Source organism: Triplophysa rosa, linkage group LG5 (assembly GCF_024868665.1).
Source record: "Triplophysa rosa linkage group LG5, Trosa_1v2, whole genome shotgun sequence".
NCBI lineage: Eukaryota > Metazoa > Chordata > Actinopteri > Cypriniformes > Nemacheilidae > Triplophysa > Triplophysa rosa.
The window spans coordinates 714,360-734,810 of record NC_079894.1 but is presented as its reverse complement, the minus strand read 5'-3'; the positions used below and the strand labels follow the sequence as shown (position 1 = coordinate 734,810).

The 20,451-nt window shown below is 39.9% G+C and overlaps 2 protein-coding genes across 5 annotated transcripts; one reads left to right on the top strand and one right to left on the bottom strand.

The window, feature by feature from the left end:
- The first annotated feature begins 1,770 nt into the window (after positions 1–1,770).
- nfatc4 (nuclear factor of activated T cells 4) lies at positions 1,771–13,120 on the top strand. Of its 4 annotated transcripts, none has more exons than XM_057333624.1 (13): positions 1,771–2,526; positions 4,175–4,335; positions 4,929–5,435; positions 7,276–7,451; positions 7,537–7,699; positions 7,869–7,969; positions 8,055–8,156; positions 8,234–8,421; positions 10,377–10,517; positions 10,656–10,711; positions 10,796–10,922; positions 11,133–11,813; positions 12,857–13,120. In XM_057333624.1, exons 1-13 carry the CDS (start codon positions 2,517–2,519, stop codon positions 12,925–12,927), a joined length of 2,484 nt encoding a protein of 827 aa, XP_057189607.1. In that variant the 5' UTR covers positions 1,771–2,516; the 3' UTR covers positions 12,928–13,120. The 4 variants fall into 4 exon arrangements, with proteins under 4 accessions (XP_057189607.1, XP_057189606.1, XP_057189605.1 ...); XM_057333623.1 differs by having other exon boundaries at positions 1,773–3,034; positions 11,190–11,813; XM_057333622.1 differs by having other exon boundaries at positions 1,773–3,034; positions 11,187–11,813.
- Positions 13,121–15,990: 2,870 nt separating this feature from the next.
- ftr66 (finTRIM family, member 66) lies at positions 15,991–20,451 on the bottom strand. Its single transcript, XM_057333652.1, has 6 exons — positions 19,734–20,451; positions 19,004–19,099; positions 18,708–18,929; positions 18,479–18,632; positions 18,306–18,365; positions 15,991–16,797 (listed from the first exon to the last, which is right to left on the bottom strand). The coding sequence occupies exons 1-6, from the start codon at positions 20,394–20,396 to the stop codon at positions 16,268–16,270; spliced, it is 1,725 nt and encodes a 574-aa protein (XP_057189635.1). The 5' UTR covers positions 20,397–20,451; the 3' UTR covers positions 15,991–16,267.

The window sequence follows — 20,451 nt, the reverse complement described above, 5'->3', positions numbered from 1 at the left end:
ATTAACCTGTTTTCTGGGAAATAGGTCTGGAAATGATGCCCTTATGCAACCATTACTCATGTTTTTAAACTTCCATGCTCGGTCATACCTTTGTCTATATGCAAGGAACAACCCAAAATGTAAACCATTGACTAAAAATCATTCCTTATAGTTTAGACCGTTGCCATTGCCAATTTATGCCAAATATGTTGTCAATGACAAAAAGACAAGTTTAAAGTATGTTGCTCGAAAAGGTGATTTTTCGCACGTAAGATAATTAGAAATACATTTTTGAAGTAGATTTCTTGTTAATTTACGTAAATAAAACGAATTTATAGGTTAACAGAAATGTCGTTTCCGAGGCAAAGCAAGTTCTGGTGAAAGATTACGAAGCTTGGAAATAACTTACACCATTTAATTGAGCATAATGTGACTCGTAACGTGTATGACGTTATTAAACAGGGTGATTTGTATTTTTATTTGGACTTTAATGAAGGTTTACTTATATCTCACAGCTACAAGTTTGTGTGTATGATGTTATTTGTTTCACAGATGATTCATACATGCTTCACAATGGCATGCAGAGAATACTTATTATTCCCATGGTGACATATCCATCTGTGGAGATTAGTAACACAAAATGCCTAGAAGTGCCCTAAATGGTAAACCATTATTGTTTATGAGAAACTTCACAGGGAGAGAGAGAATCCACTTCCTTACTACTGACCTCTGGGGTCATCATTCATTGCCCTATTTCCCATGAGTAACAAAAGCTTCCCCAAACTCTCATGACTGAGTTCACTGCGCCAGTTATCCGTTGTGTTGTTTATAGTAACAAGTCGAATTTGCATAAATGTCATTCTGACGTAAGAGAAAGCTGTGTGGGAACCAAACATATCAGCTATCTTTGTTGGCCACACGATGGCAGCATTCCCCCGTTAAATATAAAAATATTTGATCACACTAACTCTTCATTTCAAACCTGAATGACTTTCTTTCTTCTGCAGAACACAAAAGAAGATATTTTGATGAATGTTGATAACCCGTACGTTCCATTGCGTGAACAAACCACTGGGACTTTTTTCCAAATATCTTCTTTTGTGTTCCACAGAAAAAAAAGCCACGAGGGTACATGAGGGTAAATAAATGATGACATAATTTTTAATTTTGGGCAAACTATAACTTTGATATGACTCACTGGCCACGTTGTTAGCGAATTGTACAAATGAAACCACCCTAACTGATTAAATCTACACTGCTGTAAAACTTTGCTGTAATTTCGCGGCATGTTTGCCAGTAATTTACTGTAGATTTAAGTTACGATTTTGTTTTAAGCATAAACTTACCTAGTTTATACATTTGTCTTTTATAAAACAAGACTAAATATGTCAGGTCAGTTTTCTTGTTATATAAATGTATCGTAATTTAAGAAGTTTTAAATATTTTTACTAGAAAACGAGACAAAAATGCTTAGGAAGAATGTCTTTTTTTTGCATTTTTTGTCTCTTCTTGCTCATTTTGAATCTCAAAAGTCACATTGTTTTCATTTTGATTAAAGTAATTGAAAACAGTACTAATAGGAAAGTAGTATTAAGTAGTAATTAAATCTACAGTAAGTTACTGGCAAACCTGCTGCAAAAACTACAGCAAAGTTTTACAGTGTAACTATATAAAACAATATGGATAAGAACACACACACACACAAAAAGAAAAAGTCAAAAGACTTATTTTATTCTTTAATGATGTTTAGGAAATGTAATGCTCATGCATAACAGATGCTTCTTAACGCAACTACTTCTTCATCACGCGACATAAATCAACAGACTCGCTTGAGTTATTGAGACACTTTTTAAAAGAAAGATATAAGGTATTATTGTGAGAATTTACTGAAAGGTGGGGAAAGAGTAGAGAGAGAGAATAATGTTTATTTAAGTTTTTCCTCTCTCGTCTCAGACAGAGTGCAGACTACAGAGGATAATGAGAAACAGATCTTACAGGGGGAGCAAGAAAGTTGGGAGAAGAAGGGCGGGGCTAAACAGAGGGAGGTATTATGGGAAGAGAGAATGACAGAAGAGGACAGTGTCATTGATGCGTCATGAACGGATCAGCCTTCGTCAGTATTTTGTCTGAGAAAGTGTTAAAATAGCCACTATCTCGTGCACGCGAATACAAAGGAATACAAAGGTATGAAATATTTTCAAGGGTTTGTCTGGTCCTCGTCCAAGGAATTCACTATCGGATGAAGGAAAATGTGTTTTCCTTCAAAAAAAAAAAAAAGAAAAAAAGAAGAAAGAACTTCTTAAACGCATCGTGCTGTTATATTTCACCAAGAGATGTGGTTAAAGCCGCTGGCCAATCAGCGCGCAAGAAGAGCGCTGCTAAAGAGGGCATGTAGAGCTAGGAAAGAGGGGATACCTTGATTGACAGCTCAAATGTCCAATAGGTAGAGTGTAACGGGTCTGACGAACCCACCCAAAGGCAATTAAGGGTAAAGAACGAAAAAAAACTTGATATTACTTTTTGTTGTATGTCGGTGGATGAGATATGGTATGAATGCCCATTTTCACCTCTATTTATTATTGCACGTGAATGGATTGGGGGAGTTTGCAGAGTTGAACGTGATCGCCCGGAGTTGATGAAGTTTTAATAACCGACTGTCAAGGAAATCGTCTTCTGGGAAGAAAAGCGTTACATAAAGAGATGCAGCGATATGACGTTTTAATAACGCTCTGAGGATTGACGATCACTCTCGCGTCTTTGTTTCATTTTACGCACGGGAACTCGACGTGCCCGGTGGAATTCCGGAAAAGCTTTATGTTTTCCCACGACTTATAGAGTTTGCGATTATCTGTTCACCTCAGAGAAGTGTAAGGGAGACGGTGGTTTACAAGTTGCCGGTGTCTGTCATACTTTTGTCGGAGTGGAGAGATGGGGGCCGCGCCGGGCTCGGGATGGGAGGAGGGAGAGTTCGAGTTTAAACTTGTGTTCGAGGAGGACCCGCCGCGACAGAGCCACTGCGGCCCGGAGGAGAGCGCTGATCCAGCCGGTACCAGCGGTTAGTAGAGAGATGGAGGATATGATGAACGCACACATAGCTGAATTGTGATGTTAAGTAGTTGCGGATCTTAACTACTAGCGGAAATGTTGTGTGTTTAAACTTATTAATGTCACTTAACCAGCTCTTTTCTAATGCATCACACCAAAATCCTAACGGTTGATGTAAACAAATTTTAAGAGACCTTCCACATTCTTTTAGACAATTCTGTAGGTATACTCGTACGTTAGAGTGTGACTCATGTGAGTTAACTGAAGTGTGCGTGTGTTTATGGGTAAGTGTGGAGCGCAGCGCAATGTGTTTTTAATCAGCTGTGCGTGTGAGTGGAGTTAACGGCTGCCATCTGGACCCGAACCCTCAATCTCTGTTTACTGAGCATGCACATACATACCTCTCTCTGCCTCAAATATTCCCTCCTTTTTCATTTTCTTCTTTTACCCTCCTGGCACGGGCTGTACCACACACCAGCGCGTGCGCCTCCGCGTCCTGTTTCCGTTCACACCGCATCCCCGACCGTCCCATTACGTGCTTGATTTCAGATGTAAATCTCGCAATATGTAAAATGTAATTATTAACACGTGTGCAGATTAACAATATAGACTATCATAAACCATCGAAGCGTGTAGGATCCTTAATTCTGAGCTGGGCGTGAAAAAAAATGTACCACAGTTTATCACCAGCGTTGAACGGGGACTACTTGTGACGTCATTGTCACGTCTACACAATCCTTGTAGTAACGTTGAAGGAACCGTGTTTGTAGTATTTGGCTTGGATCTGGCCATTTGTACTAGCCTGGTAAATACCAAATTAAATAAATAAACAAATCGTGGTTCGTTTATGTAAGGAGAAATAAGAAATGAAACTGCATCCACACACTTCATAAACTTTTTTTATCTACATTTAAGTTACACAAATTTACTGTGGTGTTTTTCACAGGTTACCATAGGAAATTGTTTGTAAGGGGCGCGACAGATTTTCGTTCTGATGTTTGAAATCAGATGCAGGAAAACCGTTGTAAATATCGTTCAGTGTTCATCTGTGGAAATAATAAATGACATCTCCACGAAGGCAGTTGTAGGCCTCGTGTCTTTTTGTCCTCATTTGTTCTGCGCAATAATCTATAGTTTTTCTCCTTCGCAGATACCAACTCGACTAACACACTGGCTGGTCAACCAGTGGGCATCCCCCTGCCCTCTCCATCAGGCGGGCACCGGGCTGGGATGCATTCTCCGCCCCCCAGACGGGCATTAGTCAGAGAGATCATTGGCACTTATGAGAGTCTGCCAGCTAGATCAATACAGGTGAGAAGCGCCTTTGCCTGTACTACAGATGTCTTATAGATCCACATCTACATGGATGGTGTTTCACGTTGTGATTAATTATGGCGAAATAAATCCAGATGTCTGGTTTTCATTTCAGGAGTTGGTTTATGTTGCCCAGTAACATTTAATGTGAACAGAATGTGTTGCCATGAGCTGTTGCTGTGCATATTTGATTTGGCCAAATAAATAAATGACCCTTAAAAAAATAATTGAGGTCAGATATTTTATTTTTAAGAATAAGACTTTAATGTTACAGCGTTAAAGTTACGTATCACTTAGATGTTAATGGTGATGGGAAACTGAATTGATTCTACTTAGTCTACTTTTGTTGTTGTTTTCGTACAGTATGTACAGTATTTATTTTAGAATATTTGATCAAAGATTCACAAACGCACATTATTAGTTTTGAGGTCAAAATCAGTCACAATCCTTCTGTTTTTTATTCAATAATCTGTTTAAGTCAGAAAAACATCACAATATGGATATAAAGTAGGTTTCTTGGCGTTTTTATTTACCACGCGTCACAAATATATGTAGAATAAAAATTCTCCCTTCTTGTTCTCTCCCCTCAGGTGTCGGAGTCCAGAGTCCTGGAGTGCCCCAGCATCCAGATCACCACCATCTCCCCTGAAGATGACTCTGGCCCGGCGGGGGGGAGTTACTGGGACAGCGGCTGCGGCTGGGACAGGGAACGTCTGTACCTGCCCCTGCTAGACTCTTACCGTGACGTCATGACAGGAGCAGGTTCCTTGAGCCCCAGTCCCAGCCCCGCTTCCAGCTCCTCATCTCGTGGATGGCTGAGTCCAGCTTCCAGCTGTGATTCTCTTCTGGTGGAGGAGGAGGAGCTTAACGAAGCCACCGCCCACTTCTGCCTGTCGCCCTCCTCGCGGCCCACCTCTCCTGGCGGCAAAAAGCGCAGGAACTCCCCGCTGGCCTCCCCCAGCACCTCCCGCAGGAGCAGCTACTCGGAGGATCACCCCTCTCTGACGGACACAGGAGAAACCTCGGCTCAGTCTCACGCACCTGCGAGCTGTGAGCTCAACATCCCACAGAAGACCAGGAAGACGTCTCTGGAACAGGTGATGCTCCTGAAATGCGCTTGTTGAACGCAATGATGGTCCGTCTCATGATGAGTGTGTGTGTGAAATGTGTTGTGCTTTGTCAAAGTATAAAGTATAAAAAAGGTGAGACAAACACATTTCTTGTGTACCTTTTCGTAGTTTTAAGATCATTTTTCCACAACAAACAACTATTTTGTGAAACAGAAAGGCTGTTTAGGAATTAAAGCTGAATAAAAAGTGGTAGAAGAGCACCGATACTAAATTTCTCCACCGATAGTCGATTATTCAGAGTGATATCTGCCGATACTGATACCGATTCTGAAGATGAAATGAATATTTATTAACTTTCTGAATGTTATTAATTCATACACTGAGTGTTAATATTAATCGTCAAACTGATGATGTTTCTTAACATTTTCTAAATACAGAGCACAAATTCATTGCATTTTCCTCTCCTCTATTGATTGACAGGATATATCGGCCCTGATTTTCCGCTGTAGGCCCTGATTTTCCGCTATCAGCTGATAGTAGGGCTGCACGATTAGTCGTATTTTAATCGTGATAACGAGTTATGCTTCCCGCAATTATTTGAACACAATCGTTGTGATATTAATGTTTTAAAAGCAAGCACAAAACTCCCGATCAGGTCAGAAAATCATCACGTGTCAAACTGAAAGCTTGCATCTCTTAAACTGCCGCTTAACAAGAAATAAAAAACACTGGATTTGCAACATTTTAATACTTTTTATTTGCAACAGACAAACATGAAGGGTGTAGTAATGATTTATAAAAAAACAAGAAATCAAAAATGGAGTAGCAAGGTTTCATTCTGAAATACAGTGTTGAAGAAGTGTAATGGCAGCAGATTAAACATGCTAAAGTGAAAAAAAAACAAAAGTTATAAACCGTGGTTATTAACCGTGATTAAAATGTGGAGCAAAATAACCGTGATTATCATTTTACCCATACTCGTGCAGCCCGGGTCGGTAGTGTGAAAAATGGATTTTATCAACCGATACCGATTATTGGCCGATATGTTGGTGCATCGCTTAAAATGGTTTATCTATGACATTGTAAATACCTTTTATTTTTTTGAAAAATAGATTATAGAATGTATTGACAATAACCGTGATTTAGAAAGAAACATGATTATTTTACTATAAAACATGATAATATGATAAATAATTTTGAAATTTTGCATTACAAGTCAAAACCTTCCACCTGTCTACACATATTTTGAGTGTAATTCACTGGCCAAAAAAAGAGAAAATAAAAATAAACAAAATGAAAGATAACATGACTGATAGCATTATTCCTTTATTTTTAAATAACATTTCAATAGATTGACTTTTTTGCCATGATTATCGGATATTGTGACGGCTCTATTTCACGCGTTTGACTTTGTTTTGTATTTGTATCATTTTTGTGTTTTTAAAACACACCTGATGTTGTGTTAGATATTACGATTCTTTGCCTGTTAAAGTGAGAGCTCACCCGAAAATGAAAATTCCATCATCATTTACTCACCTTCTTATCATTTCAACGAAGATATTTTGAAGGAAGTTGGTAACCGAACCGCAGCGGCACCCGTTCACATCTCTTGTATGGCCGCAAAACCAACGCGAGAGAATGCCAGTTAACAACACTCGTTCATTTTTTGTGTTTCGCGGGAGAAAGAAAGTCATACAGGTTTGAAATGACAAGAGGGTGAGTAAATGATGACAGAATTTTCCATTTTTGGATGAACTGTCCCTCTAAGATTTAACGTGATGTAAAAAACGAAAGAATCTTTATTCAATCGCGTGACTATCTTTGTGCGTTTTTGTTCATTCACAATCCCTGTGTTCGTGTACTGTAGGTGTCATCCCGAGAACTTGAACCCGACTCGACCCCCATTCAAAACCCTCCCTGCCCCGTCCCAGAGGTTGCTCAGATGAGAAGAGAGCCCCCCTCATTAGGCATGGACTACCTGTCTGTCCCCCCCGCTCTGGGCTGGGGCAGAACCAGGGCCAGCGCTCACAGTCCCATTTTTAGGTTTGCCGTCATCTCTGCCTCTTCTCGTGCTGTGATATATGACCTCTGAACTCAGATTCTCTCTGCGTTTTGCATCTTATCACAGGTGTAATGCACTGCCACCTCTGGATTGGCCTCTGCCATCACAGTTCGATCAGTATGAACTGCGCATAGAGGTGCAGCCACGGCCACACCATCGGGCTCATTATGAAACCGAAGGCAGTCGAGGAGCAGTGAAGGCAACACCTGGAGGTCATCCAGTGGTGAAGGTAACATTTATCATTTGCAGGTGCCATCGGCTCTCTAGGGACTGTAGGCGAAGTTTAGCAGTCGATTAAAACGAATTATTATTATTATGTTGGATGGAAGAGTGTAGTTCTTGTATTATATTTTACAATATGTGAGAATTGATCTTTATATCTTTGTTCTTTCCTCCAGCTCACCGGTTACGCCGAGAGACAGCCGCTCTCTCTACAGGTGTTTGTAGGAACGGCCGACGACAGGTCTATACGGCCTCATCCTTTCTATCAAATACACAGGTAAAACTCGCCTGTCCTGCAGACCGAGTGTGTGACACCGCACATACAAACACAGCTCGATGATATCTGGGTTCTCTCTGTGCAGAGTGACAGGGAAGATGGTGGGCACAGCCAGTCAGGAGAGCATCCAGGCGGGCACCAAACTGCTGGACATCCCCCTCAACCCCGAGAACAACATGACTGCCCTGTGAGAAGCGACTCTCAGTGTACGGCATAGGTATCTCAGTACGTGACCGTATGTGAATCCCTCTCTTTTCCTCGCAGCATCGACTGTGCAGGTATTCTCAAGCTGAGGAACTCGGACATTGAGCTCAGGAAAGGAGAGACGGACGTCGGGAGAAAGAATACCCGAGTGCGTTTGGTGTTTCGCGCACACCTGCCTCTGTCTCCGCCCGTCGTCCCACCAGGACGGGTCTTAGCCCTGCAGGTGGCCTCTTTACCCATCGAATGCTGTGAGTGGGACTGTTCTGCATGTTTAACTGACAATCGCACACTTTCTGCTCAGCTTTATTATGAATTGAATAGAATACACCTTTAAATACAGACGCACACAGATGTTGCCAGTTCATACATCTAAAGAGGTCATATAGAATTTTTTTAAGGGGGTCATATGGCGTGTTTTTCTGTGTCTTTGGTGTGTTGCAAATGCATGTATTAGACGTAAAATTGCAAAAGATGAGTGTCGGAGCAAAAGATGCATTCTATCTAACAGCGAATGCTCACCCAGACCTGCCTGAAATGCCTCGTGTAGCCACACCCCCACAAATCTACATCAGTTCGTGGTATGACTTGACTAAGACTGCCCAAATGTATACGCAAGTAAGGTGGGCGTACCTGTCAGTACAATTGAAGAGGAACCTGATGTTCCAAATATGGTAAGCGTTACATTTCCGTCACACGTTTGCAGTTTTCGACCAATCACTACGCACTGGTTAACTGGCCAATCATAGCACACCTCGCTTTTTTCGCTCTGTAAAAAATCAGCGCGTTTCAGAGAGGCGGGGCAAAGACGAGATACAAACATGCACGGTATGTGGAAAATACGGTGTTTTTGAACCTTAAATCGTGTATACACATTGCATTACATCTAAAACATATGATAATAGTCGTTTTAGCCGTGACATATGACCCCTTTGATTATTTATTTTTCAGAACTGAATAGTGTAAATTACAGGAAATGTTCTCCAAACAAAGTGCTGTTTGTGGCTCCCACTATTAAAAACAAGAGGCTGAAGGTCCTTAACAAGGTCTTTGATTATTTACGTCTAATCTGAACAGTCTGAACAGATTGTTTTATGATGTCACAGTCTAATAAAGGCTCTGCAATGAAACTCGTATAGAACGAGGCTGTGCAAACTGCAACCCCATTATCTGTAATCATCGTTTCACTTTACTTAAAGACTTTTTACTTAAAGAGAATTTACATAAAATGACTTTTCGTAAAGATACTGTAAATGTCTTAAAGGGTAAGCAAAAGAGGAAATGTAAAATTATGACTGTTAGTTTTTGCTATTTGTAAATATTTGTGGTGCAAGAAATGTTACAGGAATAGTGCACCGAAAAATGTACATGACTATGTTATCCCAGATGTAAATGACTTCCTTTCTTTAGCTAAACAAAAAGTTTTCTTAATAAAAAATATGAATACTTGTACTTATTACACGGCTCGTTGGAATGCTTGATTCTGATTGGCCAGTCGCGACATTTACAGGTTCGTTATTCCCAGATGACAACCGCTCAAAACGAATAACACACAGTAACCCGGATGCAGCAAATCATTTTGACAGTTTTTTTTGACTAATTAAATAGTGTCCTTACCGCGTCCCAAACTGCTCCATTAGGTTTGTCGGACAGCATGCAGCGCTGCACAGATCGATCGGCGCGAAGCATCTTTCATGAAATGCTCTCGTGTTATTTTGATATCAAAAAGCGAATGGGTCTCCGCGACGTGCGCAGAAAGTTGAACCCATAAAAAATCACGAACTTAACATTACTCTGTTTTGCTAAAGGAGAGTGCGCTTTTCTTACTGTTTACCTCAAAACAGTCGCATCATAATAATGTAAGCGTGCTCCGGTCCGGATGGTAAAGCGGGGACAATGGCATCGTGAAAAAAAGGCCGATACCGGGCTCACATTTTGAGTATGACTTGAAAACTGTCCTAGGAGAATATATTTATTGGGGCCCGTCGGGCTCGGACTATAATTTTGCTTCAAAAGTTCGATTACTTTAATGAGGGATGGACCTATACATAAATAAAGTCATCAATATTTGGGTTTAACTAAAGAAATGAAAACACACATGCTAGAGATGGCGTTATGAGAGAATTGTAATTTTTTTGGGGGGACTGTTCCTTTAACTGTATTTCTCTACTGTATAAAAAACTAAAGGTTTTGTCTCCATCAACAGCACAGCGCTCCGCACAAGAGCTTCCTGTCGTGGAGTCGGTCAGTCTTACTTCCTGTTCAGCTGAAGGAGGGGAGGAGCTTATACTGGGCGGGACCAACTTCCTGGCCAACTCCAGAGTTTTCTTTACGGAGAGAGGTTCAGGTTAGCATCAGAGTACATGAACGCATATTCACAACAAGTCATGAAACATGAAGTATCCACAGCACCTAAAGTCTGACAGTGTGTCAAAAACAAATGTCAAAGTCATGTCGTGTTTGATCAATCATCCTTGGTGTCCAGATGGCAAAGTCCAATGGGAGGAAGAGGCTCATGTAGACCGGGACAAAAGCGATGAGGTAGATCAACCACATACCAAACTTATGAGCACGTGTAACTTGATAAATTCGATTAATACTGTGTTTATTTCTCGTATGGTGTAGAGTTTGCTGTGTGTGCGAGTGCCGGCCTACAGTGATGTTTCACTGAGTCACCCGGCGTCTGTCTGCTTGTACGTGTCCAATGGGAAGCGCAAGAGGAGCAGCACGCACTGTTTCAAGTATCTGCCCAGTGAGTGTCACGCTGTGCGATTGCATGTGAGATTATCTGCACCAATGGTGCTCATGTAAGACCGGAGATGCAAAACCTCTTTTTTGCATATTTGTCTTGTGAAACCTACGAAAATGACCCCGAGTCATTTTTCTTGCTACGTGCGTTTTCTCTTCCCTCGATACTCTTACTCCCTCGTTCTTCTTTTGTCTTTGTGTTCGTATCTATCAGTCATGTACAGAGAGGAAGATCCGCTCATGTCCCGTCCTTCTCGCTTGCCCCTAGAAGGGGTGACGCTTTGCCCCGTGGGGAGCAGTGGATCAGACAGGCATATGAGACCAGATGTTTCCATCGACGACAGAAACATGTCCTTCCACCTCCCTCCATACCCCAGCGATTACTCCTACTCGCACGCCTACCGGGAGGAGTACTGCCATAAACCGGAGGTCCCCGAGGACAGCGGAGGTCGAGGTGCCCTGACCGAAAGGCATCCCAGCTTCGAGAGCCTGGAGCTGGGCTTCACCGAGCTTCTTCCTCCCATGTACCCAAGAGTCCCTCAACCTCTGTCCCCCTCACCGTCCCACTCTCCCTGGCTGGATTCCCCGTATCTGTCATCCTCGCCGTCTCCCTCACACTCCTGCTCTTTGAGCCCGTATCCCGCCAGCAGCCCGATCTCCGGCTCTCCGCTCCCGCCGCTCTCTCATTCCCCGTATCCTCCGTGCTCTCAGGAGATGTGCTCATCACCTCCGTCAAACACCAGTCACTATCAGGAGCTGTGCCCGCCGCCGTACAGCCAGTACGAGGGCTGGGAGCAGCAGATGAGACCCTCGTGTGAAAGAGACGGTCTGAAGCTGGACGGTCCACCGGACTTCACGGGACCTTCGCCGATGCAACATATCACGTTAGAGGAAGGTCGGTATTTCTGAGTACGTGTGACGTATAAAGCTGCTGAAAAAAAACTAGAGATCACTCCGATCAGCATTCTTTAATCAGCATTTTTGCATGTATTGTGCCAATTCTAGTCCAGTGTGTGATGAATTGAAATAGAAACACATTTTGGAAATGGCAAAGTCACCCAACAGCAATGTGAAAGACTAGAGAATGCAAAGATGAATGAAAGTTGGAGGGAAAATCTGTCTTAAAAGACATAAAACATTAGTATTTTATTGTTTAAACATGAGTAAGATCTTTGTTCTCATTCCTGTTGAAATTTTCTGGAAAAAGAACCCACGCATTTTATTTGTGGTTATTTGGGAGAAATGTTGTCAGTAGTTCAGAGAATTAAAGGGGTCATATGACACAGCTAAAACGAATATTATCGTTTGTTTTAGATGTAATGCAATGTGTATACACGATTTAAGGTTCAAAAAGTCAAATCTTAGTCAAATCAGACCACCAACTGATGTAGATTTGTGGGGGTGTGGCTACACGAGGCGTTTCAGGCAGGTCTGGGTGAGCATTCGCTTTTACATAGAATGCATCTTTTGTTCCCACACTTTAATTTTTGCAATTTTACATGTCTAATACATGCATGAGCAACTTATTAAGACACAGAAAAACACGCATTCGCGCCATATGACCCCTTTAAACTAAAATTATTTTACTTAAACGCTCATCTATAGACCACTTCGGATGATGCAAACAACGCTGGTTCAAGCTGGTCCAGATATATATATAATTAAATCTTAAAGATAACTTTTTGATTTGGGTATAAATAAAATAAATTTTATAAAAAATAAAATAAATACAAAATGGACCAGTGTTAACATGTTGCGAAGTGGTCTGTATTAAATTTGGGAATATACTTGGAGGAATATTTTATATATATATATATATAGCATCAAAAATATAGCATTTGCATTCACTTTTTCTACGAAGTGTTTAAATGAATATGATAATATATATATATATATACTGTATGATGCATAACATTTACATTTTTGTTATGTCTCTAGTGAATGAATTCATTGGCGAAGACATCAGATCCTTTCAGATGGGTCCACACATGGACAGTAGACCTGGTTGACAACATCCTCCCTGTTATAGTCCAATAACAATCAGTGTATAGTAAAGCATATCATTGTTCTGTGTATGGTTTTATATTTGAAATAATAATTATTGGTGGATCTGTGGAATAACAGAAGGCGGGTTGTAAGTATGTTTATATTTAACTGTTATGGCTTCCTGACTGCGTATTTGAATGGAACTAATGTTTTTCATCTGTATGCAAAATAAATTATCATTATGATATTTTTTTATGTTTTCACCCATTTGTATATCATTATTACATCATTAATCCTTCATTTAATGAGCAGAATATGGATTTTGTCATTCATCACATTTACATGTCGATCAGAATTTCAGAAATTCAAAAATGCTGCTATTTAACAGGTGACGGATGCTATTGTGTGCTATTCGAATGAATGAGAATAATTTGGTTTATTTGATAATTAGTTTAGATTTTTTTAAATACCGACAGTTGGCATCTCCATTGTTTGCAGATAACAATAATGGGAAAACATCTTCCCTATATGTATACAAGAACATCACAGTATCTTTTCAGCATGTAAACCTAAACCAAAATACGGATCTTTATCTGTAAATGATGTGCACAGTGAGCAAAATAACAGCGACCTCTTCCTCTGTTCCCTTCATTTATCCAGGGACATCATTGAAATACATTGACACAGATTTACTGTAGCCGGTTTGTGGGATCAGTGAACATGCCCCTTGTACAGAGTGTGTTGGAAGCGGGCCTAGATGTAACATAACCCCCGCCTCCAAACAGGAAATATTACAGCCCTTTCAAACATGTAAATATTTGTAAAGGCTGAATTTCAGGGTTCATAGTCATGGAGTATATTTTATGGTCACAGTCAGTGGACAATGCAGAGATGTATTGTGGTTTGTGACTAGTTTTTGTTGTGGAGAGTTGACATGAAGGATAAAATGTGACATATTTGGCCTAGAAGAGGGACACTGCCCCCTGCTGGTCAGCTCTTTGAGCAAATTAGTCCCAAAATGAAAATTCTGTCATCATTTATTCAGTCATGTCATTTCGAACCTGTTTGGCTTTCTGCAAAACACGAAAGAAGATTATTTGAAAAACTTGACTTGCAATGGTTTTGTGTCCATACAATAGAAGTTAATGGGGACCAACGGCTTTCTTTTACCGACATTCTTCAAAATATCTCCTTTTGGTTTTTTGCACAAAAAAGAAAGTCATACAGGTTTGAAATCGAGAGTGTGAGTAAATGATGACAGAATTTTCATTTTGGGGTGAACTAACACTTTAAGGTTTGGGTAGCATGAAGAAAAGTTGGCAGAAAATAATTGTGATGTTTAACCGTGATTTCAGTGATTAAAATAAGAAACGTCAGTCAGAAAAAGAGCGCATCCACACTGAACGAAGAAGAAGTGAATGAGATATATGCTGTCTAAATAAACATAAAATCTGGATGCAATAACCCCAAATAGGTGAGCTGATAAACAAATCGTTTTTTAAAGTATCACCTCAGTAAGTATGTGAAAATCTGTCTTTATGGGAATGTTTATTTGTTTCCAAAACAAGCAGGAGTGCATCTTGGTGCTCTGCCAAACAGCAGCATATTTTCAGGCCAAAACTGGTCAACTTTCTTCTGGTAACATAACCACATTGGTGAGGTTAACCTCTGTGTATGAACCGATATTAACTCCTGAGCATCACATATCCTTCAGTCTATTAGTACCGTCGCCTGACTTAAAGGAATGGTTTACCAAAAAATGTTGTCCTAATTTATTCATCCATACATGTCTTTTAAAACATGTAGGCCTATACGACTCTTTCTGCTTTCTGAAAATATTTTGAGATATTTCTCGGGGGATTTGTTTTCATACAATAATAAGTCAATGGTCAGTGTAGTTTGGTCACCAACATTCTACAAAATATCTTCTTTTGTGTTCTGCAGAAGAAAGTAATTCAGGTGTGACACGAGGATGAATACGTGATGAAAGAATTTTTCGGGGGAACTTTACATCAATAAGCTAAAAATAGGATTAGTTGGAAAGGCAGACAAGGACGCTGATAAGACTGTATGAGAACTGCGGGTGGTTGGAATGACTGAAGTTGGTGCGGAGCTGTCATGTAGGCAATGGTAAAAAATAATTTAATATTTTTACTGATTTAATTTAATTCCCATAAAATCCGTTGTGTCATCTCAAAGCTTTGATAGTTTATAACTTTTTTTTTATAAAAAATGGAAAACTTAAATAGTAGTCAAAACATTTAACTTGGTTCTTGGCACTGTTGTATGCATTGATTATATTGACAAATTTTCTTAATGGTGTTTTTGTTAAATAATCTCATATTTTAAATTTTCTTATTTTTCTTATATGTATAGCTTTCTGTAATATGGTTGTTTTATTTATTTCATTGCATTATTTTAAACGTCACAGTCACCACCAGAGGGCGCTGTTTTCATTCATTTACTCGCATGATGTTGGATACTGTTGAGGAGTCCAATCTCGCGGCCCAAATCATAGTATGTTAAATTTAGTATCCATAAAGTGTAGATGCGCACTCGAACGGCTGTTATTACCCACAACCCACCGCGAGAGGGCGGAGTTTAGTAGTACTACACAGAATTAATAAATAAAATGCATGATGCGTAACTGAATGAATAAATTAAACTATACAGTAAACATTACATGGCAAATAATTAATTAAGAAATTTTTAAATGCAAAAAGGAGTTGTATTTTGATGTTTGAGTTTGATAAAGTCCGGGTAAAGTGAATTCTGAGAATCGTTTCTAAACACATTATAGATGTTATAAATGTATTGCTGAAACACATTACAAAGACTCAGAAGTATGTATTACTGAATTCATATATATATGTCTATGGCATCAGGTGTCTGGACTCAGGTTAACCGAGGCGAGTGGGCGTGGCTTCAGCGCCAACAGCGGACACGCCCCCAGCGTTTGAGAGCAGAGTCCTGCTTATTTTTCCAAGATTTTGATAACTTATTTTATTTACGTTGATGTTTTTTTATCCATTCAAATTTGGCTGGGTGGTTAATAACACACTTTTCTGTTGTGTGACAAACTCAGAACACATATTTTAATGTCACTTTAAAAAAATCAAAAATCATGTTTTTTATTATGTTATCATGTTTTTATTGTGTTATTTAGTTGTACTTTTTTTAGTTATTATGGCTTAAATAAAAACAAACCAACTGCAGTTTGATTGATATTAATTGGAATGCACAATAAAAAAAACATGATCTTTGAACAAGTTATGTCATTTTGGGACCAAACTCCTCAAATATTTGAAATGGCATATTTTACAACTTCTTAATTTACAAAACCACGCACGACCCCCTTTCTCTTCACTCCAACTGGCGAAACTTAACAGAAGCTCCATAACAGGAGAACGCAAAGCCGGGATAGAGAGGCTGTGTGAAGGAGGTCTGAACTCTGTGGAGGAGACTCATGGAGTCACCCACGCTGTAAAATGCCAGCGTCCCTGCCCTGTGGTCTAGATACACGCCTATGGTCGACGAACCGGGCTGACAGATCTTGTGGACGATCCCATTGTGCCAGAAAACGTACCCTTTCCTATAGCAAAACAAACTCCAGGATTTATCATTGTAGCCGAAGTGAGCTTCGCTGCTATCCCCTTTCCTGGCAATGTTTTTGTACGCGACGGCGATGTTTACACCCATTCCTCTCCATTCCACCTCCCAATAGCTGCAGCCCGTCAGGCCCTCTGTGCCCAGCACCTGGCACCAGTAATCAAAACGCTCAGGGTGGTCGGGACAGGACTGCACCCGGCTCCGCACCGTCACTTCTCGGTGCTCCTTAGATAAACTCAAGTCCTTATGGGATGTTAAAGGATTTAGTTGCAGTGGACAGGAATCTGGGAATAGTTTAGAGGAGGGAAATAGAGGAAAGAAGTGTGTTAAGAACTTTGCATGTGAAGGAAATCTTTACTTTTATACTGTATGCAGCTGCGGAAAAAATTAAGAGACCATGTCACGATTATTTTCAGTTTTTCTGAATACGCTATTCAAAAAACTGAAGCCCCGACAGTGTGATGAGGACCCGGCGCGAAGCGGAGGGAAATAATTGTTATTATTTCTGTGATAACAACCGGCTGCCTGTACATTATCCCTTACTTATTAGATATTATTTACTAGAATGCTCTTGCTTGTTCTATGAACACCATGCAGTGTGCTGCGTTTGACATTTTCTGTGTTTTTCTGTTTTTCTCCTGCAAGTTGCTTTGGAACAATCCACATTGTGAAAAGCGCTATATAAATAAAATTGAATTAAATAGAATATTAGTGTTTTGATGTGTTTAGGTAAAACGATCACTTTTGTTTCATTCTGTGAACTGCTAACAATATTTCTCCCAAATTTCATTTTAAAATATTGTTTCTATTTGCATTTATTTGCAGAAAATGAAAACTGGAGAAACAGGTCAAAATAACAGAAAAGATGCTCTGTATTTTTTCAGACCTCAAATACTGCAAAGAAAACAGATTCACTTTAAGCAATACAACAGTAATATTTGTACATGCATTTAGGAAAAGTTCCAAAATTATTTCATCATCCTTTAACCTTTTTCTCACAGTTTTCATGACTTTATGCCACTCTTGAGGTTTGATTTGTTGAAATTCAATAGACACTGGACTGGAATGACCACAATACATCTATGATTAAAAGAAAAATTGGAATGGTCTCTTTCATTTTTCTGTGACTGCATATGAAGAGTTTGGTTCCAAAATGAAATAACTCCGTTTTTAAAATATTTCAAAAATCATGTTTTTTATTGTGCATTCCAATTAATATCAATCAAACTGCAGTTGGTTTGTTTTGATTTGAGCCATAATAACTCAAAAAATACAGCTAACTAACACAATAAAACACAATAAAAACATGATAACATCGTAAAAAACATGATTTTTGATTTTTTTTTTAAATGGAGTTATCTCATTTTGGAACCAAACTCATCATATATTTTTATTATGGAAATCCAAAAATGATGAAGACTGCATTTTTTATGGCTTTTATTTGCCATTTTTTTAGCTTCATCCATTTGTTAATGAAAAATAAAAAAGTGCGATAATACATTAATACACACATTCTATGCATTCTATACATTTCATCATTTTTTTAACATTATTTCTACACATGTATTTACTGTAAAGCTGCTTTGAAATGCAAAATTGTGAGAGAAAAAAACCATTTAATTGAACTGAATTTGATATCTCTGCTAAATGATTAAGCGATAATCTACTGTACAGTGTTATAATTTGTACAATTGTTTACCCATTCATTTGACTGATTTTTATGTCTTCGTTTACAAACGTCTGATTTCAAAATCAATGTTCTGTCCCACTCTCTATTGCAGTGCTGACTTACGGTAGAGAAACTCTGATCTAATTCTGGGCACCGTGCAATGGAGGATCTTCATTGATCTGGCTGGAGAGGAAATGAAAGCCGTGCTTATACATCATTAGGAAATCATTAAACGAGAAAACATCATTTCGGCTTCACTGGAAACTATTCTGGCTAAAAGATCGGCTTGTGTTTACCAGCTTGATAGATCCTGAGCCACTGCCCCTTAAAGACGTCTTCCAGCTTCATCCTGAGAGCCGAGATCGCATCGTTCACCTTCCCAAAGTCAGAGAGCGTGGCTATTGTGAAGGGTTGATCAGGAGGTCCAGAGGAAGAAAACGAGTAACAGTTCTAGAAAGAAATAAAGATGGATGATTTATAATCCAAATATGATGAATTATAATAAAGCATATTTCTGGCCGGTACCTGGAGAACATGGATCTGATCTTCAGACTCCAGAAGCATCTCCAGCTCGTGACGTTTCTGCTTGAGTTCAGTGATTTCTTGCTCAAGAGTCTGCAGCATGCTCTCGGCGGCTCGCTCTTGATCTCTGATGAGATCTCTGAACTTACACCACCTCCTCTCAATAGACTGCATCACCTCCCTGAAGATCTGCTCACCATTCTCCACAGCGGACCGCGCTGAGCTCTTTGAAATTATGAGACGATTCATAAGAAGGACTGAGGTTTTACGTGTAAGGAAAGAGTTTTCGGAGGTCTTACTTTGAGGGAGTCCACAGCCTGTTGAAGCTCCAGCAGTTCTTTCTCCTTACTGTGGATTTTGAGCATGTAGTTTTGTCGTGTGGTCTCTAGCTCGTTCTGTGAGGAAATACAACCATTTTCACAATCGCCCAACTCTAAAGATCATTTAACACCGCTCATGTATTTTCAAACATTACATTGTTGGATTTTTGTTACGTTATAATGTCAACTTTGTCACGCATGAAAGAGTTTTACATGAGAATTATTCAAAGTAGCAGATGTTAAAGGCGACAGTCTGTGTTTGGTTAACAGAGGAAGATTTGAATCTCTGGTTGAGGAAATAATGATCAGGACATTTGTGTACACGGGTCAGAATTTGAATGCGATGCAGGAAGTTTGTTTGCTTAAAACCTTAAAACTTTACTGTTTACAGGTATTTCGTTGTTTTTGGACAGGAACCTAAACCCCGGAGTCCTAAAAACAAAACGGTCCTCGTTTATTTTTACTAGTACTGAATGAACTTTTCTGTACAATGAAACTCGTTCATATCGAGGCGGGGTGCACTTTGGAAAATGTGCATCGCCTCAGTGGAAAATGCTTTTGGTTTCTTAAGGATTCTCTCAGAGGCGGAATGAACACACACTGGCGTATTTATTCTTTGACATTTCGCGTTTAAGGTTAAGTTATTAACGCTTGTGTTACGCAACATAGCGGTGAAGAAACACTATACCTTTGTGGGAACGATTTGTACCTGTTTCTTTGCGCTCTCGGCAGCCGCTGAAACCGTATCATGACCTTTGTGCTCGTCCATCACACACAAAAGACAAATACACTGTTGATCGCTTCTGCAATAAATCTCCAAACATTTGTCATGGCGAGGACAGATCTTCTCCTGCAAGTTCACGCAGGCATCGATCAGCTTGTGTTTCTTCAACACAGGTGAGCTGTAGTGCGACTGAAGGTGGTTTTGACAGTAAGACGCCAAACACACCAAACAAGACTTCGCAGCTTTTTGCTCGCTTCTGATGCAGAAGTCACAGGCTACGTCCCCTGGCACGCCGTTGCTGTAAATGTGAGAGCCGTCTGGTACTTCCAGATTCTTCAGCTTCTCCATCATCTCTGCCAGTGTGCAATTTCTGTTGAGAACAGGTCTGGGACTGTATGTCTGTCGGCACTGGGGACAGTCGAAGATTTTCAACTCCTCATCTTTGTGCCAATAGTCGTTAATGCAGTCCATGCAGTAGCTGTGCCCGCATGGAATTGCCACAGGGTCTTTCAGCAGATCCAGACAAATCGGACAACAAAACTCTCCTGTGTTCAGGAGCCCTTCCATTTTCTCGTCTAGCAAAGTGAATGCAATGATAAAAGACTGAAAATCAGCTTCCAGAGTTGCATGAAGGGCCACACCCTTCATCTCTTCCTGTTCATATGAGAGATAGGCAAATGAATCTCTGTGTGTTTGAGTGTTA